Source organism: Aotus nancymaae, unplaced genomic scaffold (assembly GCF_030222135.1).
Source record: "Aotus nancymaae isolate 86718 unplaced genomic scaffold, 86718_ANA_hifiasm-v0.15.2.pri h1tg000002l, whole genome shotgun sequence".
NCBI lineage: Eukaryota > Metazoa > Chordata > Mammalia > Primates > Aotidae > Aotus > Aotus nancymaae.
The window spans coordinates 14,819,122-14,845,665 of NW_026988413.1; the positions used below are offsets into that span (position 1 = coordinate 14,819,122).

General features: G+C 46.9%; 1 protein-coding gene across 5 annotated transcripts; it reads left to right on the forward strand.

The window, feature by feature from the left end:
- TRPV5 (transient receptor potential cation channel subfamily V member 5) lies at positions 1-26,165 on the forward strand. 5 transcript variants are annotated; one of them, XR_001106616.2, is made up of 15 exons: positions 1-625; positions 3,539-3,636; positions 3,804-3,926; positions 4,422-4,559; positions 4,868-4,966; positions 5,125-5,300; positions 5,755-5,901; positions 8,199-8,411; positions 18,421-18,507; positions 18,606-18,682; positions 18,932-19,097; positions 19,274-19,340; positions 21,213-21,481; positions 22,248-22,482; positions 24,649-24,731. XR_001106616.2 is itself a non-coding variant. In XM_012447464.2 (15 exons), exons 1-15 carry the CDS (start codon positions 498-500, stop codon positions 25,741-25,743), a joined length of 2,190 nt encoding a protein of 729 aa, XP_012302887.2. In that variant the 5' UTR covers positions 1-497; the 3' UTR covers positions 25,744-26,165. The 5 variants fall into 5 exon arrangements, 4 of the variants coding, with proteins under 4 accessions (XP_012302887.2, XP_012302888.2, XP_012302890.2 ...); XM_012447464.2 differs by lacking the exon at positions 22,248-22,482 and adding an exon at positions 25,449-26,165 and having other exon boundaries at positions 24,649-24,755; XM_012447466.2 differs by lacking the exons at positions 1-625; positions 22,248-22,482 and adding exons at positions 3,012-3,176; positions 25,449-26,165 and having other exon boundaries at positions 24,649-24,755.
- The last annotated feature ends 379 nt before the right edge of the window (positions 26,166-26,544 follow it).

The window sequence follows — 26,544 nt, forward strand, 5'->3', positions numbered from 1 at the left end:
CAGACCTGCCTTCCATCCCTTTTCTTTTTCCAGACTCCTCTGCCCCACCCCTCAGCTTCTCGGGTCTCAGCAGTCCCAGTCCACAGTTAGGAACCTTCCCCTCCTCCTTTTCTTCTCCTGGGTGGTTCTGTGGCCTGGGGCTCAGCTCTGCAAACAGCTCCTCCTCCTCCAGTAAAAGCACTTCTCCCCAGGCAGGGCGGTCAGTCTCCTCAGCGCACCTGCAGGCACACACAGCACCTCACAACCATACACTGTACCCACACACACCCACAGACACACTGCACACACAGACACACCTCACAACCCACATACTGCATGCACGCGCGCGCACACACACACACACACACACAAGCTGCATGCTGCATATACAAGTCACACAGGAAATAAACTCCTATCCCAGCTCCAAACAGACCCCATCTCTTGCTCAACTGCTGTCATCCTAGACCTGTTTCTTTTGCCACATTTCTATAATCTGCCAGTGCCTGCAAAAAGAAGACATGGGAGGTTTTCTACGCAAGGCAGAAGGGCCCGGGAGCCAACTCCAGAAACTTCTGTCTTCCTTTCTGGTCAGAGAACAAGACTGGGACCAGCACCTGGACAAGCTTCACATGCTGCAGCAGAAGAGGTAGGCTTCCCACGGGATCCATGTCCCTCCCGCCACAATCCTCAGACCCTCTGACACACCTGGGTCTGCTTCCTGGATAGAGCACCCAAGAAGTCAGCGCCAGTCATTCGGACACACCCTTTCCTTCCAGCACTTCCCCCCACCACCACCAATTACAGAATCCCAGCTGGCTCCTTTTAGTGGTGGTGGAGGATGTGGCTTTGGGCCACACAGGAAAATCTTGAGGGTAGACCTAAGGACAAAGGCAGAATGACAGCAAGGGGAGTGAGCAGACCAAAAAGGACCAGAGGGAAGAAGTCAGGGTGTGTGGGACGGGGAGGGCAGGTAAAAGCAGACTGCTGGAGGAGGGCTGCTGCGCTCCTGTGAGTGGGGGAAGAACGATGAGGAATCAACATTCATTTGGATGAAAATGGATTGTGTGGGAAAGGGGAGAACTTTCTTTGGTGTATCCCTGGGTGCTGACCAGCTAAGGAGGGCTGCTTAGGTAGCACTGGAGGGTGCTGAGTTCGGCCCATCTGCCTTTTATGGAGTCTACTCTGTGCAGAGGGGTGCTTGATCCCAAGGATGCAAAGACTGAATGGGACTCGTGCCTGCTCCTGGAGAGCTCTCAGAGCGGGCAGGGCTAGCGCACCTGCAGGTAGATCATTTCATGGCTTAGCCCTACGGTCCAGTCCCAGGAAGAGCAGCTGGGGCAGGGACGAATCCCGCAGGCAGCCTCTGCCTCCAGGGGTTCTGGGGCTTGCCTTTTGCCTTTAGCCTTTTGTGGACCTGCCTTTCATCCCTTTTCCTTTTCCAAAAAGAGCTGTTTGAGGAGTGAGGTTGGTAAGCAGACATTAGCAGTCACAAAGGGCTCCCCTGTGTTCCAGAAGAGTCTTGTGCTTGGTTCGATGTCCCTATCTTGAAATTCTTTTTTTTCTTTTCTTTTTCTTTTTTTTTTGAAACAGAGTTTCACTCTAGTTGCCCAGTCTGGAGTACAATGACATGATCTTGGCTCACTGCAACCTCCACCTCCTGGGTTCAAGCAAGCTTTCTGAGTAGCTGGGATTACAGGCATGTGCCACCATGCCCGGCTAATTTTGTATTTTTTTTTTCAGTAGAGCCAGGGTTTCTCCATGTTGGTCAGACTGGTCTTGAACTCCCGACCTCAAGTGATCTGCCCATCTCAGCCTCCCAAAGTGCTGGGATTACAGGTGTGAGCCACCACACCCAGCCTGAAATTCTTATTAATTTTGAACAAGGGGTCCAGCATTTGCAGTTTGCATTGGGCCTGGTCCCAAGTGCCTCTGAGCCCTCATACTGGCAGGCCCTCTGCTTCCTCACCTCCCCTACCCCATTGCTGAAGTGGAATCTTTGACCTTCCTGCTTTAGAGTGGGACCCCTGGGTCTCTGGGAAAGGGGGCTTCCAGCCCAAACCTGGACCCTCTGCAGAGAGCCAGTGGGACTAGAGGGCTGGGGAGGCAAGGACTTTGTGCAGTGGCCTCAGGATGGGGGTGAATTTACAATCCCAGCCCTGACCACTCTGGGCTGGTCAGGAACACTGGGCTCCCTGGGACTGATTTCCTGGGTGAGATGGGGCAGGGAACTGACTCCTCACAACAGCCCCTCCTAGGGGCGCTGCCTGAACACAGAAACCCAGGCCCCACCTTTAGATTAAACGCTTCTTCTTTAAATAAAAACACTTATTCACCCTGGCTCCTGGGGCTATTGGAAGAGAGAAATTTGGAGGTAAGGGACCTCAGAGCAGCCACTCCTTGACCTGTCCTTTCTGTTCTTCCCCTCCAGACCCTGTATTTGCCACTGGGGCCAATAGTTGCATACGTCTAGTCGGAGAGGCTCCAGCTTTTTCTCTCGTTGGGTTCAAATCTGGGTATGGTAGAAACGAAGATGAACAGAGGTCCTGTGGAACGAATATCTTAACCTGCTTTGCTTTGAGACACCCAAATAAACAAGCTGTTTAGACCCTTGCATCTAAGGGTATAATGCAGAAGAAACAGATATCCCTTGCCTCACCCCACAACTCTCCACCTTCTGCGGGGACCTGTGTCTGCCGGGTGCAGTGTAATCCCAGCGCTTTGGGAGGCCAAAGCAGGGGGATTGCCTGAGCTCAGGATTTTGAGACCAGCCTGGCCAACTTGGCAAAAGCCTGTCTCTACTAAAAATACAAAAAATTAACCAGGCATGGTGGTGTGCACCTGTAATCTCAGCTACTCGGGAGACCGAGACATGAGAATTACTTGAACCCGGCAGGCAGAGACTGCAGTGAGCAGAGATCACACCACTGCACTCCAGCCTGGGCAACAGAGCAAGACTCTCTCAGACAAACAAACGAAGCTTGAGGGAGTAGTGAGAACTTCACGAATTTCACAAATTTCAGAAGGTCTGAGAAAGATCTAGCGGTCGGTCCATTCCTCCTCCCTCTCTGTTTTGTTTTCCTCCAAACTCCCCTTGGTTAGAGACAGCAGGTCCAGCAGTCCTGGCAGCAGGGGGACCGCAGACGGAAGTGCCCTCCGTCCCACTCTTCAACTATCCAGGATCTGAGGCAGTTACTCAGGTTAGGTGAATTCAGCCACGCCTAGGGTCCTCCTCTTCTCAGAGACTCTCAGACCACTCTTTCCAGACCACAGGTTATCTTCCCGCCTGTTCTAGGCCCTTCCATGAACTCTTCCCCTCCAGCAGAGCTTCAGGGCCCACCCTCACAGGAGAATCACCATGATGTGAATTGCAAGGAAGGCCCTGGGGCTGAGCCTTGCCCAGGTCCACCCTCGGTCATTCGAGGCCAGTAGGCACTTCTTTCCAGTGTCGCTGCACGCTGTGTGCGTCATGCTGGTCTTAGAGAATGTCTCGGATCCCGTTTGCTCTTGGCCTTGTTCTGCTCTGACTGTCTCTTCCAAACGCACATTTACCTTTCCCCAGGATTCTAGAGTCTCCACTGCTTCGAGCGGCCAAGGAAAACGACCTGTCTGTCCTTAGGCAACTTCTACTGGACCCCACCTGTGACCTTCAACAACGAGGTGGGATCTGGATTTCACGGGATGGAGGTGGGGGCAGAAGCACCTACCCCTCCTCCCCAGGACTTTAAGCTTGTGAAATGGGGCCTTGGACGGTCTCTCTGGACCCTCAGGCTCTTCCTCAAGGGAGCCTGGGAAGTGTCTAACACTCCTATCTTCCTCCACTCCAGGAGCCCTGGGGGAGACGGCACTTCACATAGCAGCCCTCTATGACAACTTGGAGGCGGCCTTGGTGCTGATGGAGGCTGCCCCAGAGCTGGTCTTTGAGCCCACCACATGTGAGGCTTTTGCAGGTAAGGAGGCCTCACAGTAATTCAAGGCAGAAACTTTTGAGATGGAGGGTGTGCTGTTGTCTCTTAAAACTGGCCTCTGAAGGATGGGGTGGGGCGGGGTGATGGAGGGTCAGGAGGACAGGCTCCTTTGAGTTGGGAGAAATGCAAAGGCCTGGTCTTGGCTTTTAGCGATCCGTGGCTTCCTTTAGCATTTCCTCTCCATCCTCCCACAGTCCCTGCAGGACCTATCTCAATTTCTTTCTCTCATAGCAAGATGAGAATGACTATATTTGCAGCAATCCCCTGCTGGTGCCCAATAGCTGAGGGGTGGGTACAATGAGCAGGGCAGCCTGAGGAGCGAACTGCTGTCAGTCCCAGGCCACCCTCCCAAGCCCAGGGCAGAAGTCTATGCAAAGATCCATCAGGAACCTCCTGAGAGGAATAGTGGGGGACGCTGTGTCCCTGAGAGAACTGGGGACAGAGGCAGACCCCTGATGACGGCTGTCTCTGGGCCAGGTCAGACTGCACTGCACATCGCTGTTGTGAACCAGAATGTGAACCTCGTGCGAGCCTTGCTCACCCACAGGGCCAGTGTCTCTGCCAGAGCCACGGGCACTGCCTTCCGCCATAGTCCCCATAACCTCATCTACTTTGGTGAGAGCAGGGCTGGGCTTGGAGGAGGGACAGCTGGAGCGGCGGGCAAGGCAGAGGGAGGCCAGGGCAGGAGGATTCTGCCTTCAGCTCCATCTGTTGGGCAGCTGGGAGGGGCAGCCCTTCTAGGGCTTAATTAAGCCAGAGGCCAATTCCCTCCACGATCCTTCCTCTGGTTCTGCTGGAAGAGTGTCCCCCCAAGCCCAGAGCTGAGATGTGGGGGAAGAGGAGGAGGGCATTACTTGGGATAGACTGCCCACCCCATCCTGCCATCCTGCACCCTCCTGCCATGGATCTCTCTGTGTCCCCAGGGGAGCACCCTTTGTCCTTTGCTGCCTGTGTGAACAGCGAGGAGATAGTGCGGCTGCTCATCGAGCATGGAGCCGACATCCGGGCCCAGGACTCCCTGGGTAAGAGCTGGGATGGGGATGGAAGCTGGGATGCTGCAGGGAGCCAGGGGCAGGGTGAAGAGAGGGGCTGGAATCTTCAGGAAGACCCCAGATTGGGGATGGGAACATCATCAGGGACATTAGGCCAGTGCCCACATGATACACTGCATCCTCCCCAGGAAACACAGTGTTACACATCCTCATCTTCCAGCCCAACAAAACCTTTGCCTGCCAGATGTACAACCTGCTGCTGTCCTATGATGGACATGGGGACCACCTGCAGCCCCTGGACCTCGTGCCCAATCACCAGGGTCTCACCCCCTTCAAGCTGGCTGGAGTGGAGGGTAACACTGTGGTGAGACACACTCCCCATCCCTGAGATGTCTTTCTAATGACCTTCAACCTACCCCGCTGGCCATGGGAGAAACAGAGGTGAAGGACCCACCTTTTTCTAAAATCCCTTTTCCCCATACTCCCCAAAGGGATGGTGGTCCCTTGCTTCCTGTTCCATCGCTGAAATCTTCAGCCTCAAGTTCCTCGACTCAAGAGGATTTGAGAACTTCACCTTAATGCATGTGCTATGGAAACCCACAGACCTAGCTTCGTTTGCCTATTTTCTTCTTTCTGAGTTCTCTGGGGTTTTGGAGCAGGAAAGATGACAAAAAGCGGAAGCTTGTAGATACAGAGGTTTGCTAATTCCCCACTGTCTGACTGTCTCAAGGGGTGGGCAACTGGCTCCATCCAATGGAGTTGTTCCCCTAGACCACCTTCTCACACGTTGACCCCTGACCCATCCCGTGGTCTCTCAGATGTTCCAGCACCTGATGCAGAAACGGAAGCACATCCAGTGGTCATATGGACCCCTGACCTCCATTCTCTATGACCTCACGGAGATTGACTCCTGGGGAGAGGAGCTGTCCTTCCTAGAGCTTGTGGTCTCCTCGGATAAACGAGAGGTATGGATGCCAAGGAGGAGCAGGGCTGCCGTGTGAAGGAATTTAGTGCTTGTGCAGAGTCTGTCCACTCACTAAGATCCTGGGCTTGAGGCACTTCCCAGCCTTAGAGTAGGTGGAGATTAAAACAGTCTCCTGGGACCTGGGGAAAAGTCCAATGCACATTCTTATCCTGAATCCCCCGTCTCTCTGCTTAGCTGCAGTCCCTTCTGCCTCCCTTTCTCATTCTAACATTTCATATGAGAAACTCCAAATCAGAGTGGTTTTCTCATATTCATTCATTGGATCAGCATTGATACAGTTTGCATTTTTTCTAAATGCAAAAATTTCATGTCAAATTGTAATCCCCAGTGTTGGAGAAGGGGCCTGGTGAGAGGTGATTGCATCATGGGGGCAGACGTCCCTCTTGATGTTCTCGTGGTAGTGAGTTTTCACAAGATCTGGTTGTTTAAAAGTGTGTGGCACCTCCCCTTGCTCTCTCTTCCTCTTGCCCCAGCCATGTAAGATGTACCTGCTTCTCCTAGGCCTTTTGCCATGATCGTGTGTTTCCTCAGGCCTCTCCAGAACCTGTACAGCCTGCAGAACGATGAGCCAATTAAACCTTTTTTATTTATAAATTACCCAGTGTCAGGTAGTTCTTTATAGTAATGTGAGAATGGACTAATGCAAACATATTGAACACCTGCTGTATGTCAGGCACTGCACAAGAAACCAACAATACAGAAATAAATAAAACACAGTTTCTGTTCATTGACTTCCTCAATTCTCAGTCCTTGTCCTGAATAATTGTAACAGAGTAGGACATATGCCATAATAATGGTGTGTACCATGCATGCTGACAGCCACATTGAGGTCGAGTTAACTTGGCTTGGATAGACCAGAGAAGATGTCACAGATTAAATGCTGGGGCTGGATCTTCAAGGAAGAATTGGGAGTCACTAGGAAGATGAGGAAAAAAAAGAGCGTTTTAGAGAGGGAGCAACATATAGGCCATTCAATAACGCTGGGTTGAGTGATGTGAGGGAAAGGAAAATTTGTTGAAGATTGCAGTAGAGAGGAGAAAAGGCCTCCAGGTTTCAGGATGCTCCACGAGAGTGCCAAGATGTGGTTTCTGCTTTTTATCTGCCACGTGACAATCTCCCAGGAACCCTTACAGAGCCAGAAAACATGATGACTTAATACTAATGAATAGAAGAAAAGTCGAGTGGCCAGTTTTTGAGATCTTCCTCAGAGAATATCCCTGGAAACAGATTAACTTTGAGCAGGAATTAAAAGCACAATCCTGTGTGGATTTCACCACTACGTATCCTTGATCTTTGATATAAGCTATTCTCAATATTCTCCAGCAGGTTTCATACCTGTCTTGGGTCAAGTGCTTTCTTCCTCCATAAATCTTCCTCTCTAGCCCTATTTCACATCCCTCACTATCTTCAGCTGTAGTTCTGAAGACCTAGACCCCTTAGGATAAAAATAGAGGCTTTCTGTCTGGGGGTCCTTCAGCTTCCTGCCCTAAACTGCCAGGCATGTCTGGAAACTGCCCACTGTCCCTCTCCTCCCCTCCAGCTTCCATAGAAAAGCTATTCTTGCTGTTAATGGCTACTCTACTGTGCTTTGAATCTGCCTCTTTCTAATTTCTCAGATGCCTCCTTCTGTCCATCTTCCCCTCTCCTGTGTATCTTTAACATCTCACTGATTGCTTATATCAGAGCACCATCCCACCCTGCCACATCCTACTGCCTGTAACCTCCATTGCTTCTTTCTAGCCCAGCACTACTTGTAGAGCAAATCTGACTACTTCTCTGCTTGAATTCCCCAATTGCTTTCTGTTATATTTAGAAAAAACAAAAAATGCAAACTTCCTACCTTGGCGTTTATGATGCATGACGCCCTTTTCTACCTCAGTCATTATCATTTTTGCTCACCATTCCCAGTAGATTCTCCCTTCTCCCCAACGACACCTCAGTTGCAAATGGGCAATGTGTTCTCAGAGCTTCCTGACCTGACAACTGCTGCTACCTTACGGTATCATCTTTCCTAACTCTCCCTTTACTCACCCAACTACTATTCATCCTTTAAATCCTCTGTGGTGCTATGGTGTCTTGTGTTTACTGCTATAATCGTCTATCTGTGTCACTAGCACAAGGCCCAACATATACAAGAAATATACTATTTGTCCATCAAAGAAGTGACTGATGAGCTGAATGAGTGATGCTTACTGCCCTGCCTCTTCTGATACACAGTGAAAAAAACAATACCCCTCTGTGTTGTTCACCCCAAGTTTCACTCCACTTTCATGGCAGGCTCGTCAGATTCTGGAACAGACCCCAGTGAAGGAGCTGGTGAACTTCAAGTGGAGCAAGTACGGGCGGCCGTACTTCTGCGTCCTGGCTGCCTTGTACCTGCTCTACATCATCTGCTTCACCATGTGCTGCGTCTACCGCCCCCTTAAGTTCCGTGGTGGCAACCGCACTCATTCTCGAGACATCACCATCCTCCAGCAAAAACTACTACAGGTGATTGCTCTTCTCAGAAGGGGATGAAAGGGAATTGCGTCATGGGGGTGATGGTGCTGGAAAGGAAGCAATGCTACTCAGGGATGATACCACCCTCTGGGTTCCAGCAGGTGTAGGCTCCTGAACACCCAGGTCGAAATTAGGCATGAGATCAGGAGGCCAGAGATGGGCTTTAATAAGTACAAGAACATTTGTCCTGGGAGCAGTGGATTTTCTCAGACAAACTTTGAAAGAGTACTTGGAATGAGTAAGCCTGTGCATTTATGAAATTTTTTGGTAATTTACAAAAAGTATCAGGTTTTTGTAGTGGGATGTTTAAGGTAAACTCTATTGCTTGAAAGGAGAAAAATTGCTAAGTCAATTTCTGAGTCCATTTCTGCTGTGTTGGGGCAACACGGATGGCCCTGCTGGCCTGCATCCTCTACTGTGCACGGTCTATATGAGCCTGTGGAAATAATGGGTCAGCCATCTGCCTGTCAGATACTCTGCAGAAAGATGTCTGGATTGGGTATCAGGTTGAAATAAATACCCTCTGAAGTTCCATTTATTGTTGTAGGGCTGCCATTCTGTGTTGTGGTGGCCAAGGGAAACCTGGGGTGAGGAAGAGGAATGATTAGAGGTACAGAGTAAATATAGAAATCTGCTGCTGAAGAAAGTAACCCCCCTTTTTTTTTGCAACAGAAACGGTAGAATCTCATGAGCACTTCTGAACATATATATTTAACAAATTTAGCTACATTTGGGGGTTGACTCTTTGTGGATTACTAAAATTTTTGTCCTGGTGAGCCGAAAATACACAGAAGGCGATTAGATACATAGGCAGAAAGCAAAAGGCCAGGAAAAAGAATTTTGCAAAGCAAGCGAGAGCTGAGTGACTGAAGATTATCTTGCTGCAGGAGAGGGCAGCTGTGGGTACAGGTCGACCTGGACTAGGAAGAGAGGCAGTTTGGGTCAGGAAAAGAATATAAACTTTCTATAGCCAAGAAGCAAAAATCCTGCGTTGGTTTAGACCAAAGACAGCGGTATGCACAGAGAAAGAACAGGGCAAAGACACCCAATGAACCCCATGCTAGGTGAGACATTTCACCTCTCCTGTTTCTAGAATTGCCTTTCTATATATATATGCAGTGTGTTATGTGTCCAGAGCCACTGCCTCTCCCCAGGTAGGGTTGCTGCCTGGGGAAGACAAGCCTGAGTGTGTTAGAGACGCTCAGAGAGACTGTGCTCCATGCATCTCAGTCTGGGCACAAAAGTTGTCCCTGGCGTAGGATATGAGGGAAATAAGGACAGTTAGGAGATGGCAAGTGGAGGGAGAGTGATTAAAAATGGAGAAAATGTGTACACACAAACACGCTGGGGGTGGCTGGACTTTCCAACGCTCCTGGCCCTATTTCCTCAGATATGTCTTCTCCAACCTTCGTTTGTCTCAAACTTATTTGGAGCTTTTCTGCATTTTGAATGTAGACAGTATTCTGGGTTAAAAGGTGGACAATGCTGAGCCATTGATGACCAGAAATCTCCTTCCTGTGTGTCTCTTTCTCCTTGGGACAAGGCTAGTTATGTACAAACAAGTTTCTTTGATCCAGATAGTCTATATTTAAAAGATCGCCTCCTTTGCTTCAGGACTCAGAAGCGTAATTATAGCTGAACACCTGACCCATCCTTCTTTTTTTCTCTCTTCTGCCTGCCTTCCTTCCTGTTCCTTGGCATTTTTACCCTTTTGCCTTCTGCTTCAGTGAAAGCCACTTCAGCGCAAATAGAAGACTTTGGACTTTCAGATATTCTTTTCTCAGTGGAGAAGTGGGTGGTTAAGAGGATTAAGAATGCTGCTGGAAGGGGTTCGATAACAAAGCACAGTGGTGAAAGGTCCCTATGCTTTGAGCCCCAGACCTGATTTATGGGATGACTATATTCTTCTTCAGTAGTAAGCCCATGTGGATTAGATCAGGGGCTTCTAAACTTATCACTATGATTTGAAAGATTCTGTTTTCACAATGCACCAGATGTGCTAAATAATAGGAAATTCACGTTTTTTCCTACTGTTTTCTTACTTGAAAGTCTTAGAAAAAATGAAAATGCGCAAATACAGTGTCTTGATTTGAGGCATGCAATTGTTGACATATTTGTTAGCTGCTGGAGCGTCTTCTTAGATGAATGAATACTTTACCATCCTACTATATTAATAACACTGGGATCACAGGGATCTCAGTTACTTTAGGACTTCCTCTGCAGATCTCTTGGGATCTGTGGAAATCACTGGGCTCCATGACCCCTAAGATCCTTTCTAGTTTAATATCTGGGGCTTTATGGGAGTAGTGCAACAGCAGCATCTCAGAACAGGTGAAAGAAAACAAATTCCTCTGTATAAGGCAGCAAAAACTATACAGAAATTGATGTATGTAAAGCTGGAGTTAGTTTATCTCTATCCAATTTGGGGGGCTATCTTAATGACCCTAAGATCCCTCATCGTTCAGCCATAAAAGTTCTGTTTCACCAGAGACTTCCCAGAACTCTTGAGTTAACTTCCTATCTCCGTATGTTTCTAGTTGGTTTAGGCAAAGCAGCCTGCACTATAGTAAAAGTTCTCTTAGGTTTCCAGGTAAGCAAAAAGTTCAAAGTCCAGGAGTCCAGAAGCTTGGGTTTTAGCCCTAACTCTGAAATTTAACAGTTGTGTGTCCTCGAGAAAATCCTACTTCCTGTTAGATCTGTGATTTTTAACCCAGACTGCACATTAGAAACTAGTAAAAAAGCTAGTAAAATGACTGGCTCCTAGGCTACACCCTGGACCTAATAAGTTAGAATGTCTGAAGCTGAGTCTCTGGCTTGGTATTTTTAAGAGACTCTTGGAGTGAGTCAAATGTTCTGCCAGGGTTGAGAACCTCTGGCTTCCATCTTTGAGGTCCGTGTACCTCTGCATTTCCAGTCCTAGGTCCACCACTCTGGTCACTGAGATTCCTGGAGCACTGTTCAGCAGGGGGTTCTAATTTCTCATCATGTCTCCCTTTTGACTTTTGAAAAATATTCTCTTGAGCCCTGCTTTGCTTTTCTCTTTCCCAGAAATGTTTTGCTAATCCATTCATTAAATAAATTATTATTGAGAGCCTCATACAGGCTAAACAACTATTTCAGGTGTTGGAAATTCAACAACCATAGTCCGAGCAAAACACTCACGATCTCTGTTTTCTTGGCATTTATAGATGGGTTGATATTAATCAAATGACCATGCAAATAGATATTTCATTAGAGTCTGTGTCTGTTGGCATCAATGTTATTTTTTTTTCTTATGATGAGAAAAGCACAGAGTGGGAAAAAACTTATAACAGGGGTCTGGTCCATCTGAGAGGCCAGAGACTGCTTCTGAGAAAGATGACTGAGCTCAGATCTAGGTACGAATTCAGTGTGAAAAGAGAGTTCTAGACAGAGAGAACGCATATTCAAGGCCTCAAGGCAGGAAGAACCTCATCAAAGTCTAGGAACTGAAAGAAGGTTCGCTAGAGCACAGAGGGCTGGGGTGGGTGCCTCCAGGTGAGGTTGTCCAGGCAGATCCTTCCCAAATTATGTAGAGTCTTAAAGGCCATGTTGAGGATTTCACTCTTTATCCCCAGGGTAATGGGAAGTCAGAAAGATTGACAGGGGGAGACTTACAGGGTAATTTTTGTTTTAGAAAAATTACTTTGCTTGCATGGTGAATAACAGACGTGGCGTGGTAGGAAGGACATGGGGAAACCAGTCAGGAGGTTGTTACAGTTTAGCAAGCAAAAGAAAATGGTGGATTGGCCTAGCAATGTAGTGGGGAGATGGAGGGAAGGGATTGGCATCAGGACTTGTTGAAGGCAAAAATCATCCCGACTGTGTTTCCGTCTTTTAAAAATCACCTTCTACCTGTCACAGTCAGTGGGATCTATTTGTCTACACATCATCATCCCTCGTAGGTTCTGAACAACCCAAAGCACCACTGCTATTTGAAAAGCGACTGATGGCCAACTCCATACACCTCTGTTCGGGGGTCCTAACCAGCACAAGGTGGAGCAAGCACAGCACATTAAAGACAGGGAAAGCGATGAGGAGAACCAGGGAGCCCGGTGGGTAGAAGTAACATCCGCTGAGCGCTTATCATGTGCACTTCACGTGCATCCATCAGTGTTTTTGAGGCCTTATTAAATGTGGATTGTGACAGTAAGGCTGGGTGGGACCTGAGACTTGGCATTTCCAGCAAGCTGCCAGGGGAGGCCATTGTTGTGATTCTGTGGACCATGTTTTGAGTGGCAAAACATTATTCTATCTTTAATCTTCATAGAAATCCTAACAAGTAAATACAGTCATCACCACTTTAAAAATGGTGAGTCTGAGGTCAAGAGAGGTTGAACACTTCGGCAAAGACACTCAGCTAGCAAGGGCAGCACTGGGATTGGACTGTAGGTCTGCTTCCCTTCAGAATCCTCACCTTTAAACACTGGACAAGTCTGTTTCTCCCTGCAGAGCAATGGGCTAGATCCCACTCTTCTCTCGGCTAGCCGGGGCTTGCCACACTCAATTGTATCTACACATCTCATCTTCCCCTGTCAAGATGAGCAACACTTGAGAAGTGCTGTAGGAGGGGATCAGATAGAGAAGGATTCCCATTCCCAGACACTGACCTACTGGCTATTCTCTAGTTGTGATCATTGGCACTATTTTTTGATGGGGTTAACCTACTGGCATATAGAGCAAGTCATAATTCTGTGCGAATGAGTAAAGACTCTTCAGAAGAAAGAGGTAATTTCCCAAGCCAATCTTCCTGAGAAAATGCAGAGACTGAGACATGAAATTCACCCTTGGAAGGCAGCTTGACTTACATGGGAACCATGTAAGTCTCCCTCTCTCTCTTTATGACCCAGTGGTTCTCAACTTGGGATGCATGTCCAAAACATCTACAGAACCTTTCAAGAAAATGGCAGGGCATGGTGGCTCACACCTGTAATCCCAGCACTTTGGGAGGCTGAGGTGGGTGGATCACCTGAGGTCAGGAGTTCGAGACCAGCCTGACTCACATGGTGAAACCCTGTCTTTACTAAAATACAAAATTAGCCAGGTGTGGTGGCACATGCCTGTAATCCCAGCTACTTGGGAGGCTGAGGCAGGAGACTCACTTGAACCCAGGAGGCATAGGTTGCAGTGAGCCAAGATCGTGCCATTGTGCTCCAGCCTGGGCAACAAGAGTGAAACCCCATCTCAAAAAAAGAAAGAAAAAAGAAAATGCCAGGTCCTTGATCCAAATTAACCCAGTGTTGGCCTGGACATGTGTGTTGTGACAAAGACTTTCCAGTTGATTCTGGTGGCAGTCCTGGTTAGGAACTCATGCCCAGTTAGGGAATTGGAGAAGCTCTTATGAGCTAGCAGAGCTTTCTCTGAGAACTTCATTCCTTTGCAAGTCTGGGATCATGGGGAGGAAAAGATCTAGAGCTGGGCTTGACAACTGGTTCTGGGGCCTTCCCACTTCCCATTGGGGTGGCCTATGTTGCCCATCCTTTCCGCATGGTACACCCCTGGCCCTTATGACCCATTAGTGCCCCAGGTACTGCTATGCCCACTCCTTCTGGACATTTCCTTCAAGGCAGTGAACTCATCCATTTGGGAAGTGAGAGCAAATCTCATTAGGCCAATTCTCAGTGAAGTATACATGCCAACCTGCATAAGGGATTTGGTTGTTGACAACTCCTTAAATTGCAAGCCATGTCGTGAACTAAACACTTCTAGTCATTGTTAGATGATACTTATTTTTAAAGGGGTGGATTGGAGTATTTTCCCTGTGCATTGTTAGCGAGGCCTGCTTAGGTGACCTTGATCTAGGAATCTAGAAATTTCAGAAAAGGATGACATCATTTCCATTTAGTTGTCATCCTTTTCCTCTTATGGCTCCAGATAGGTCTCTCCATCCCACTTCCTCTTCTCCTTACCACCCTTCTGCGTCTCTTTGGCAATGCTCAGCTTGCATCTGCCGTCTCCTCTCTCCTTTTCCTCCTTCCTTCTTTCCTTTTTTTTACCAGTTGAGTACCTACCACATTGTACATTTGTGGATAAAAAGTAGGAGGGAGGCATCCCTGCCCTCAGGGAGCTCTAAGACTACTGGTGAGACATGGGGCACCCAGACGCTTTCAGTGTACTGGGAGAGGCTGTCAATCCACAGAAGCCCCCCATGTGCCAGGAGAGACACCTGAGCTGGGCGTGGAGGGGCAGGAAAAGAGGCCCAGGAAAAGAGGCCCAGGAGGAGTGCTGGCCTGACCTGAGTCTTGAGACATCGGTGAGGTTGAGCCAGGCCAACTGGTAGAGGAAGGCATTCTGAGAAAACAGCACAGGCTGTGCAGGGACCCGACTTAGCAACTCAGAACCCCAATAGCTCAATGTGGCCGGAGCTCACACGGGTATGAGGACACAAGGCAGGGGCCATAGCAGCGAGGGTTTTGTATATCTTGTTTGGTACTCTGGTTTTACTTTTTCAATTCTTATCTCATAGTGAGCTTTCCTAATTCAAAGAAAATGATGTACATCATGCACATGACTTGCAAATCAAATGGCAGAACTGATAGAGAGCAACTGCGTCCTGGACAGCCCCTCCTCCTCACCCATGTCTTACTCATAGGGGACAACCAGTTTTCACTCCTTTTAGCTCTTGCTGTCATCACTTTTGCATCCCTTGAATCAAATGCTTCTATCTCTAGTTGTCAATCAAATTTAGACGTTATCTAATGAATTTCTACAACAGGAAAGATTAAGGAGCATCCTCCACTGCCACCTCTCCTGCATTTCTATTCTGAAGGCCTTGGGGAGCCAGGAACGATGTTAAACAGAGCAGCCTCAGGATGTTATCTGCATATTAGAAGATCAGTTCAGAAGCATTGTGGGGTGTGGGTTGAAAGAGAGGAAATAGATGTAGGGTAAGCTAGATGATAGATGGCATGAGTTTGCCCTAAGGCAGTAGTTCTGTTAACCGAGGGAAAGGAGAGCATGCCAGAGAGAATTGGGAACTGAATGAGCAGGACTGGGGAATGGGTGCCCTGATAATTTACTTCGCCAACCATAATTAGGCAACAATATTTTCTATAGTTTTTTTTTTTGAGACAGTTTCGCTCTTGTTGCCCAGGCTGGAGTGTAATGGTGCGATCTCAGCTCACCACAACCTCCACGTCCCAGGTTCAAGTGATTCTTCTGTACCACCATGTCCACCTAATTTTGTATTTTTAATAGAGACGGGGTTTCTCCATGTTGGTGAGGCTGGTCTTGAACTCCTGATCTCAGGTGATCTGCCCGCCTCAGCCTCCCAAAGTGCTGGGATTACAGGCATGAACCACTGCACCCAGAAAATTAGGCAGAAACATTTTCATAAGGACCTTAAATCTAGAGAGTTGTGAATCAGCATCTCCATCTAGAAGAAAAATCTTGAATGCAACTCCGCAAGAATAAAATTCTAAAAATTAAAAAAAACATTCATTACCAGTTGGGCTTAAGGTTTAATTCTAGGGGTGCAACGATGGTTAATTAAAAGGGGAGCCTATTTTCACTTCTATTTAATGCCCCTTTCCATTTCTGAAATAGTGAAATCTTCCTTACCTTTGCAAAGATTTTCTATTCTAAAGCAAGAGCTAACGTTATATATCAGTGTGAAACACTGGAGTTCCCCTGTAAATCTAAAGAAAATCAAAGTGCTTTAAAAGCTCAATATTATTATTACTTTTATTGTGACTTTTACACACATATATTATTTTTGTTTTCCAGAGAGAGTAGTTTATAAAACAAAGCAAACAACATTTTATGGAAGGATCTGTATTCTGGTCTTGGAGAGCAGCAAAGAAGGGTGCTCTCAGGGGTCTGTGGTGCTTTCCAGCCTGGTCTAAGGGTGAGGACACTGGGGACAGTGCTGGAGGCAGCTACTCTAGGGCAGTCAGATCCCTGGCAGTGCAGAGGCAAAAAATGGGGGTTTCTGAACACCTCCGTTACTCATTAGTGAATTTGGGCAGGGGAACACCTACTTGTAAAGGAATCTGTTGAACTGGTGAGAGGAAGCCCCAGCAGAAGAGTTTGGTGACCAAAACTCTCCCCAGCATTAGAGGGGTTTCACATTTTTGTCTCCTGAAGGAATGGCTGCTGCTACTCCCTGGCTGGCTTCTAGGCGCGCTCTGATCTTCACAGCCGTCCTCGCCAACTTATGTAGTCTTTTTCTTCTTGAGCCAAGAAAAGAGTGGTAGCATTTTTTCAGACATATTGAATCAAGACACAATATTTTTAAAATAAAAATAATTTTTTTACAGACGCTTATATGGCATGGATGCAGTTATTTCTATATTTAATGTTATTTTGTTTCTAAAGTAATGTATTTGTTGTTTATCCTCCTACTCACTACCTGACTCTGAAGGAGTTGACATGTTTTGCAATAAAAGACAGATGCTATGGAAACATTAAGATAAAGAAAAAGAACACAGTCCATGAACAGAATTTTAGGAGAGCAGATAGGAATTCAAAGATAGTTGCTAGAGCTGAGGGCATTAAAAAAAAGAAAAACTCTTCAATTTTTTGGAAGCAAGTAAAAAAAGAAATTTTCTATTATATGATCAAATAAAATTTACCAGTTTCTCAAAAGATATAAATGTCAGAAAAGTTTACAGAGCATACAATTTTTTAAGCCAAATATATAAATAAATAAATAGAAGCGTTGACTGACGTCTCTGGTCACAGGTGGTTAGACCACAGAGTTCCCCAGACACGCAGACAGAAGCTTGCATCTTAGTTTCTCCTGGTTCCCTATGTTAAAAGTGCTGCCTCTCACTGGACGGGTGAGTGTGCTGCTGCATTAGCATCTGGAGAGATGCTTACAGGCTCCAGCTGATTAGCAGAGGAGGGTAATTGCTGTTCCTTATGCTAATGAGGGATCATGTTCACACTAGCTCAAATCATCAGCTTTCCTGCTGGCCCCAGGGGACTCTCAACTCCTTTCTTGTGTGCACAATTTGGAGGTGTGACCTTGGACAACAGAGCTCCCAAAAGTCAAAAGGCTGCTTGCATGTGTTGAAATTATTTGTGCATTATCATGTGGGAATTGTCTGTAGGTGAACACAGTTTTCTAGAAAGAAGGCATCCAGTTTTTATTATGTTTTCAAGTCAGCTCATAACTTAAAAGAGATAAGGAGAATTAATGCAGGATTCTGTCACTACATCTGTGATATTGCATAAGTTTCACCGTGAAGTAACGTGCATTGAAGTAAGGTGGTCTTCATTCCACGTTGCGCCGTGGACTATACCTTCTACAACTATTGCTCAGGATAGACAGGGATCCTTCCTCATAGTGTCTCTAGCCCCTTCTCTGCTCTTTTCTATAATACCAAATCATAATAAAACCACAGTGAGTATATCTATAGTGCTTTATGGTTTATAAAGTTTATGTAAATATATCATTAATGTAAGCTTCACAATGACTCTGGGAGGTAAGCACTATAGCCTCCGTCTTACAGATGAGAAACCTCAAGTTCAGAGATTTGCCATGACTGGTTCAAGGTCTCACTAGAGTTAGTAGATTCTGGGCCCGTGAGGGAAACTGAATTCTGTTATATGTTTAGAGTGTATTCTTCTCACTGGGAACCATGATGAGATTGGAAAAGCTGGACTTTCTACATAGCCAAAACCATCCCAAGCCATTAATACCTCTTCCTCTTGGCTCACTTGATGCTCTGAAATGTGTTCTCAGCTGCTCAGTATATACATCATAAATTACTGCTTACAGCATCTATAGAAAAGGCGATTTTGCTAGATGGTAGAGCAAGACATTGGCATATGTGACATATATTAAACCTTGGATACATAGACTCCTGTCCTGGTCACAGAGTTGCCCACAATGGCAAGTACAGTGGGGGTGGGGTGACGCTGGTGGAAAGGGGAGCTTTCATTTATTCTGGATGGATCTTAGCAGCTTTCGATCATTTGCACAAAAGGATTTGACTCTGCCCATCAGAAAGCACTTCTTCTGAATTTCCCCAAATAGGAGGCCTACAAGACACATGAAGATATCATCAGGCTGGTGGGGGAGCTGGTGAGCGTCATTGGGGCTGTGATCATCCTGCTCCTAGAGGTGAGGTGCAGGCAGGGTCCAGGCTAAGCCCCTCCCATCTAAGGCCCAGACTGAACCACAGTCCGCATCGTCTTTTTGCTTTGCTGTCCTCTCCCCAGATCCCAGACATCTTCAGGGTTGGTGCCTCTCGCTATTTTGGACAGACAATTCTTGGGGGGCCATTCCATGTCATCATGTAAGTATCCCCTCATTCCAGCCCCCTGCCTTTCCTTACCAGAATCGTTTCCCATCTCCCAGTTCACTCTCTGAGATCTAGACCTCAGCTCACTTTCACTCCAAGGATTTCTCTCCAGTGGGCTTGTAGGTGTGACTGTATGTGTGTTTCAGGTGTAAAGACTAGGCCCGAGTGTGTGGGTACCACCGTGCTGTAGGAACCTAGAATAGTTTCAGTCTGTCTCTCACTCACTGCTCCCTGCTCCCCCAGCATCACCTATGCCGCCCTGGTGCTGGTGACCATGGTGATGCGGCTCACCAACACCAATGGGGAGGTGGTGCCCATGTCCTTTGCCCTGGTGCTGGGCTGGTGCAGTGTCATGTATTTCGCCCGAGGATTCCAGATGCTGGGCCCCTTCACCATCATGATCCAGAAGGTCAGTGCTTTTCCACAGCTTCCTCTGCCTCAGGCACAGGGCCTTCCTAGAAAGAGGGATGGCGGTAGAGTAGAGCTGGTAGAACTATGGGGGCCTCCTGACCTGTTAGCATTAGCTGCTTAGAGGCAGTGGAAAAACAATCATGCCACCCTTTCTCCCTTGTCTGTTTCCTGCAGATGATTTTTGGAGACCTAATGCGTTTCTGCTGGCTAATGGCTGTGGTCATCTTGGGATTTGCCTCCGGTAAGGCACCATTCCCACCTCTACTAGATCAGCAGATCCAGTTCTCCAGAAAGTTTACGCTCATTCTTGCTCTCAGTTCACATTTGCACTTCATTTTGCCCTTTTTTTTTCTCCTGTTGGAAAATAAGTTTAAAAGCACACCCATATTTATAGGACCAGAGGCCACTCAGGTTGGCCTAGAAGGTAAAGCCGTGTGTTCAGGGTCAATAACATTCACGTTCACTAACTGCCCTGCAAGGGCTTTAAAGGAGAGACAGAAAAAGACCTTTGGTGAGAGTGGGGCATTAAACAAGAAAGACTGTCCAGTCGTGGATCTCAGAAAACCATGTGGACAAACAGATCGTGCCACGCTTAACTCTCCCGTGTTTACAATGCAGAAGAGGAAACGAAGCACTCAACAACGTATAACTTGCTTCTTTCTATATGTGGTCATTTAAAGTTGAGAAAAAGAATGAAGAATTATGAAAAGGAGGTGCAGAAAAACAGCTTGGATGGTTTGAAGAATGACAGAGAAAATAATAAAGAAGAGTTGTGAAGAGAGACTGGGAGAACAGAGACACACAGGCACCCAGTCAAGGCGCAGCCGGAGTGCCAGGGAGCTAAAGAAAGGAGCAGCACAGCAAGAAACCGCAGGCAGGTGGAGAGAGCCAGAGGGAAGGAGAGGGTGGGGGGATGAGCGGAAGAGAGTCCTTAGAGAGGGGCAGAAAGAGGAAGGCCTAGGTCTGAAGAGTGAAAGAGTGAAAGGTGAGTAACTCAAATTCAGCCCTCAGTGTCTGCAACTGATCATCTGTTAGACAAGAGGAGGCACTAGATGGCCTATGAAGATTCCCCCATCTCCAAAAAGCAGTGACTCAGTGCAGAGGACTCTATTACTGTCCTCAAGAATTTCCCATTCAATGGGGATTCCCACTAAAACAATAGACCAAAATAACAACAACAACAACCAAAAACAGTAACAACAACAAAAAACCCCACCAAAATCTGAAATGTGAAAGGGTAAAACTATGGCTTTCTGCCTGTTTGGAGTTCTCCACCCCAAGCCCTCATGTACCCTTTTCTCCCACTCACTGGCCATCTACATCTACATATAACGCAGATTACAGAATGAGGTGATGGTCACAGAGTGGCTCTCTGCAGATGTCCTCCATCCAGAACTCTCTAAACGATCACTTCTTGGCCATTGCACTTGCTTTTCTCTTAAATAAATAAGGAGGTAATGCTTTGTTAAAGACCGTGTTTCTACTCTTGGAATCACCTTGTACTTCAGTTCCCCATGCAGAGAGGAGGCTTTCAAATGGTCTAGTGCTGTCCTGAAGTTCCAGTGTCACTGCTATCTGGTGTGCTATGCTATTCCCTGAGCAGGAATCCATTTCCTATGACGGTTCAGGTTCACCCAGGGAATGTCAGAGTGATGGACGGTTATCTACAGGCCATCAAGATTAAAAAGGGGCTCTTCTTTTAGCCTGTTCATGTGTTCTGTTCTTTAAAAATTGTTGAAGATTCCATGCATTCTTGTAATAACTTGCCTTTTCAGTATTTGGTTTTCTAAAATGTAGAAACCAGTTAGGTGACCTATTATCCATTATCCATACACACACATGCACACTGCACACACACACACAATTTTGTTGTTGTTAAATAACTGATTATTATTACCATGACCATTACCCAGAGTGGCGAACTTAATCTCCGGACATGTTAGGGTTAGACAGTTCCACAGGTAAGATTTATCTGTACGTAATTATCTGTGCACGTGTCCAAGTGTATTTAGACAAATATGTAAATCAGAGATAGAATAAGTGCTTACCAGGTCCATGCTTATTGTGATAACTCCATTATCCCATCTCCATGTCCTCTTCCTGGGCGGAGCAGCGTTTTATATCATTTTCCAGACAGAGGACCCAACCAGTCTGGGGGAATTCTATGACTACCCCATGGCACTATTCAGCACCTTCGAGCTTTTTCTCACCGTTATTGATGCGCCTGCCAACTACAGTGTGGACTTGCCCTTCATGTTCAGCATTGTCAACTTCGCCTTCGCCATCATTGCCACACTGCTCATGCTCAACCTGTTCATCGCCATGATGGGCGACACCCACTGGAGGGTGGCCCAGGAGAGGGATGAGCTCTGGAGGGCCCAGGTGAGTTCTTTTGTGTTAGTCTTGCTAAGAGGCAGGAGATGGAGAGAAAAATCCAAGTGGGATGTGTTATGGTGGATTATTCTTGAAAGAGTCACACAAAATTCCAGTGAGGCTGTCACCTCAACAGAGGTTTGCATACACCTGAGGTACATGTGGATAAATGGAAGGGATGGAAGAAGGATTAAATGAAGCATACTGGCATGAGGTGGGATTGTTGCTCACAGGTGAAAAGTCGATCTAGGAGTCATCCTTTAGTCCAGTGGGAACTAGAAATGACCTTGTTCTGGTATATTCCAGTTTTTCATTTGGACCTTCTATTTGCTTCTATAAATCCCTGTTTCTCCATGATCTTTTCTTTATACCATAGGCTAACAAATATTACAGTTGGAAGTGACCCTCAATGGCCCTCAAGTTGACTTCCTACTTAACATAATAGTCATTTATTGGTCAGAAGGTCGTTCAATATCTTCTTTAATGCTGATTAGGACCTTATTATCTTGTAAATTCAGGTAGAGGATAGGAGGAGGGGAGTTTTCTTATATTTTTAAAGATTTTGTTCTTAGACATTCATGTTGCATTGAGCTAAAGCCTATATTCTTAAAATTTCATTCTTTGGCCCCAGTCTTTCCCTCTCATATAACACAGAACACATTCTTCCATATAAGCACCATTCAAATATTTGAATATAGCCATCGTTTTTCCCTTAGACTTTTTATTCATTTAATGATGATCATTTAGACCCTGCTGTGTGTTGGACGATGTCTAGGAGCTGGGAATGTGAGCATAAACACAACAGACACCATCTGTGCCCTCATGGAGCTGACGGTTTAGTTGGAAAGACAGGCATGAAGCGAATGACTTCACAAAAAGCTATAAAATTACAGCAGCAAAAGTGCCACAGAGAATGTAAGGTGCTACGAACAGGATGCAGCAGAGGAATCAGAATGAGAAGTAAAGACCTGGTTTCCTGAGGGAGTAACATTTAAGATGAGAACCCAAAGGTGAGCAAACTAGCTAGTTAAGAGGAAAGACGGAAAGGGATGGAGGTCAAGGTTAGTATCAGTTAGGACTCTTGGCTACAGGGACAGAAAACCAAACTCAAACAGACTTTTAGATTTTTAAACAGGGGGAGGAGGATGTGTTCGTCCTTGTAAATGAGAAGTTTAGAGAACTAAACTAATTTTAGAGGTATCTGGCCAGAATGCAGATCCCCATCTCACACATTACATCAGTTCCTCTGTTCGGCTCTCTTTTGACCTCTCTTCTAAGGCAAGCTCTCCCAGCCTGTTAGTGAGATCACTTCTAGAAGCTCCAAACTCTAAAAAGAATGAGGCTGTGCATTGCAACACACAGCTCCATGGGCCCATTCACGTTGTGTTCTGTGAGACTCCTGGTGCCAGACAATACTGCAGGCTTTGAAAGAACGTCTTTCCCCCTGTCAATTCCTTCCATGTTCCGTGTCGTGGGAACACATTTGGGTCATAGGCACATTGTGGAATCTAAAGAAAGACCAGGGACTGAATAGTGGGGGTGTTGGCGATGGTGGTGGAGGGGAGGTTTGGGGAAGAACAGACTAATAAAGCAGAACTGTGTGAAGCCCAGTCCACTCAAACCAACACACTGAGAGTGAGGGAGCAATTCCCTAAATGAAAAATGGGTGCTGTTACCTGAGCAGGGAGGTGGCTCCATGATGGCTCAGGAAGAACAATAGACATTCCTTCCAAGGCAAAGAAGAAAACCTGTCCAGGGAAAGAGAACAGAATGACTGGAAGTCCTGGCTAGGAGGGAACTTGGTGCAACTAAGAAACAGAGAAGTGTAGAGTAACGAGAAAGAGAGTAGAAAAACGTGAGTTATTTATAACATAAATAATTCCTTCAGTTAGTAAGCCTTCCTGGCTCCAACCTATTCTGTTCGTTTGTATTTTGAGACGGAGTCTCACTCTGTCACCCAGGCTGAAGTGATGCAGTGGTGCGATCTTGGCTCACTGCAACCTCCACCTCCCAGGTTCAAGCGATTCTCCTGCCTCAGTCTCCCAAATAGCTGGGACTACAGGTGTGTGCCACCACGCCCGGCTAATTTTTTGCATTTTTAGTAAAGATGGAGTTTCACCATGTTAGCCAGGATAGTCTAGATCTCCTGACCATCCTGATTGTCACTCGGCCTCCCAAAGTGCTGGGATTATAGGTGTGAGCCACCGTGCCCGGTCTCCATCCTATTCTGATTGCACCCTTTGTTCATGCGCTGATAGATCATGGTTCCTTTGAAACTAAAATAGTCCCCAGTGTGACTGGAGCAATACGGTACAAAGTGAGGCCGTGCCTTTCCTTACTTGGACATAATGCTAAGGGCTCCTAAAACAGAGGCAGGTCTTTTAGCAAATATACAACTGGACCTTATTAAGCTTGTGATCAGCCAGCACCCCCACGTCTTTGTTCTATGACTCGCTTATCTAAGCTTCCTAAATGTAAATGTAGGGCCTTAGATTTGGTTTACTGAAATTTCTTGTTATTGATTTTACATCCGCATTTCAGTCTAGTGAGATCATTTTATATTACTTCCGTTGCCCCACATATTACGTATCCCTCCTAGTTTTGTGTCACAGGCACATTTGATAAGCTTGTCTTCCACGTTTCATTTAAGTAATTAATGAAGGCTGAGCAAAGGACAGAACACGCAGTTGACCTGCCACTGGAAATTTCCTGGCCAACTTTGCAGTCATTAATCAACCCTTTTCCTTCTTAAGATATGGATATTTTATTTGCTGAAAATTCCCTGAACGGTAACAGTATCAATTCATCCCCAGGATCATAGAGATTCTATTTAATCATTTTATTTAAATCAAGATAACTGGTCTGTGGCTTTTCTGTGAAAAAGAAATTGAGATCAGTTTGGAGTGACTCATTTTCCATGAGTCTGAATAGTAATGTAAGGGCCGCTATTTTATTCAAAACACTCACCAAAATATCCTCTCTCATTTCTTGATGAGTGAAGCTGGTAGCACGGTGCCTGGTGTAGGCTGGGGGGTGAATAGGTGGCTGTTCTCACCACCCACCTCTAGTGTCCTGTCTTCGCAGGCTGCCTTTGGTTCCTTTGCCAGTGGACTCAGTGCCTCTCTGACCCTCATGGCTCTGGCTGAGTTCTTCCTGTCCCTCTTTCCACCTTCCAGGTCGTGGCCACCACAGTGATGCTGGAGCGAAAGCTGCCTCGCTGCCTGTGGCCTCGCTCTGGGATCTGCGGGTGCGAATACGGGCTGGGGGACCGCTGGTTTCTGCGGTGAGTGACGTGTGCGTGTGCAAAGCTGCAGATGTGTATAAGGCCACGGACGGAAGGGTGACAGAGAGGTGCCCTGGAGCCTGCCTTGGCCTGTCTAGGGGAGGGGGCTGGAGCCGAAGTGGAGGGGTAAGAAGAATGCTGTGCATACCTCAGGGCTGCCACGTGTAAAAGGTTGTGCACATGTGTCCATCCTCAGGTGTCAGCATGGGTTACCCAATTGGCCATAGTCTTGTTCCGAGCGGACCTCCATTTCCAGTGTACTTTTGGCCTGGATCTAACTCCCTCCTTTATAGTCTGCCCTCATCTCCTGACGTGACTCTCCTCTTTCCTCACATTTACTTCTTGAATTGCATCTCGTCATCCTTGTGACACAACTTATCTGTTCGTTGGCTCTGTTTTCTTTCACATTCCCATGTATTAGCAACACATCACACACACACACACACACACACACACCTGTGTGCATCCTACTACCCTGCAAGCCCTGATTTCTCAGCCTCGATCATCTCTATCCCAGGTTAGCCTCCACTCCAATCACCTCCCTTCACTTGATCCCAGAGACTCTTCCTGCTTCAACTCCACTCCATTCTTTCTCCTTCCCTCGTGACTCTGCTTTCTAAATGTTTGCCTCTGCTTCTCCCCTGCCCATCTCTCCCCACCTGGACTGAGTCCTTTCCCCTTTCCCCTCATCAGGGTTGAGAACCACAATGATCAGAATCCTCTGCGAGTGATTCGCTATGTGGAAGCATTCAAGAACTCAGACAAGGAGGATGACCAAGAGCATCTTTCTGAGAAACAGCCCTCTGGGGCTGAGAGTGGGACTCTAGCCAGAGCCTCCCTGGCCTTCCCAAATTCCTCCCTATCCCGGACCACGTCCCAGAGCAGCAGTCACCGAGGCTGGGAGATCCTTCGTCGAAACACCCTGGGGCACTTGAATCTTGGACTGAACCTTAGTGAGGAGGACGGAGAGGAGGTCTACCATTTCTGATCAGCATCGCTGTCACTCTTCACCTTACTCCCGGTTGGCCTGGGGGTGGGGACAGAGACAGAGACATCTGCCTATGCAAGTGTCTAACTTCCGTGCCTGTTAATCATGGGAGGATGGGACAGGACAATCTGTAAAGGGCCATGTCTCACACTTCACATCAGAATTTCTGGCAATGGACAACGGTCATCTATTGTCTTATGTATTTTCTGGGTTCTTGGAAGTCCCATATCTCAGGAAAATGGAAGTTGGCAACTAAACACATGTGGTAGGGATGCTAGATTAATGTCAGGACCATTTCTCTTCTGCCCCACACAGTCCCTAGAAAGTAGTAAGCTGTGGCCAGGTGTGGTGGCTCATGCCTGTAATCCCAGCACTTTGGGAGGCCAAGGCAGGTAGATCATGAAGTCAGGAGTTCAAAACAAGCCTGGCCAAGATAGTGAAACTCTGTCTCTACTAAAAATACAAAAAAAAAAAAAAAAAATTTAGCCAGGCCTGGTGGTGGGTGCCTGTAATCCCAGCTTCTCAAGAGGGTGAGGCAGAGAATTGCTTGAACCCGAGAGGCAGATGTTGCAGTGAGCCAAGATTGCCCCACTGCACTACAGCCTGGGAGACAGAGAGAGACTCCAGCTTAAAAAAAAATTAAAAAGTAAGCTATGAGGCTTTTCTGGCTCCCCAGGGCTTCATGTGGGGAGAGCCAGGCATGGCTTAGAGGTTGTGGCCCTTCTTTTTTTCCTAACCTCCTGTTGGACTGTCTCCCCACTGAGCACCCAAACCGCAACTACAATGAGAAAATGTCCTTAT

Bases quoted from the DNA above. Each gene is read 5' to 3' on its own strand.
- TRPV5 (XM_012447464.2), top strand. From the start codon at position 498: ATGGGAGGTTTTCTACGCAAGGCAGAAGGGCCCGGGAGCCAACTCCAG. The intron at 3,927-4,421 runs GTAAGGAGGCCT...TCTCTGGGCCAG, and splicing joins CACATGTGAGGCTTTTGCAG to GTCAGACTGCACTGCACATC. The intron at 4,560-4,867 runs GTGAGAGCAGGG...CTGTGTCCCCAG, and splicing joins CCATAACCTCATCTACTTTG to GGGAGCACCCTTTGTCCTTT.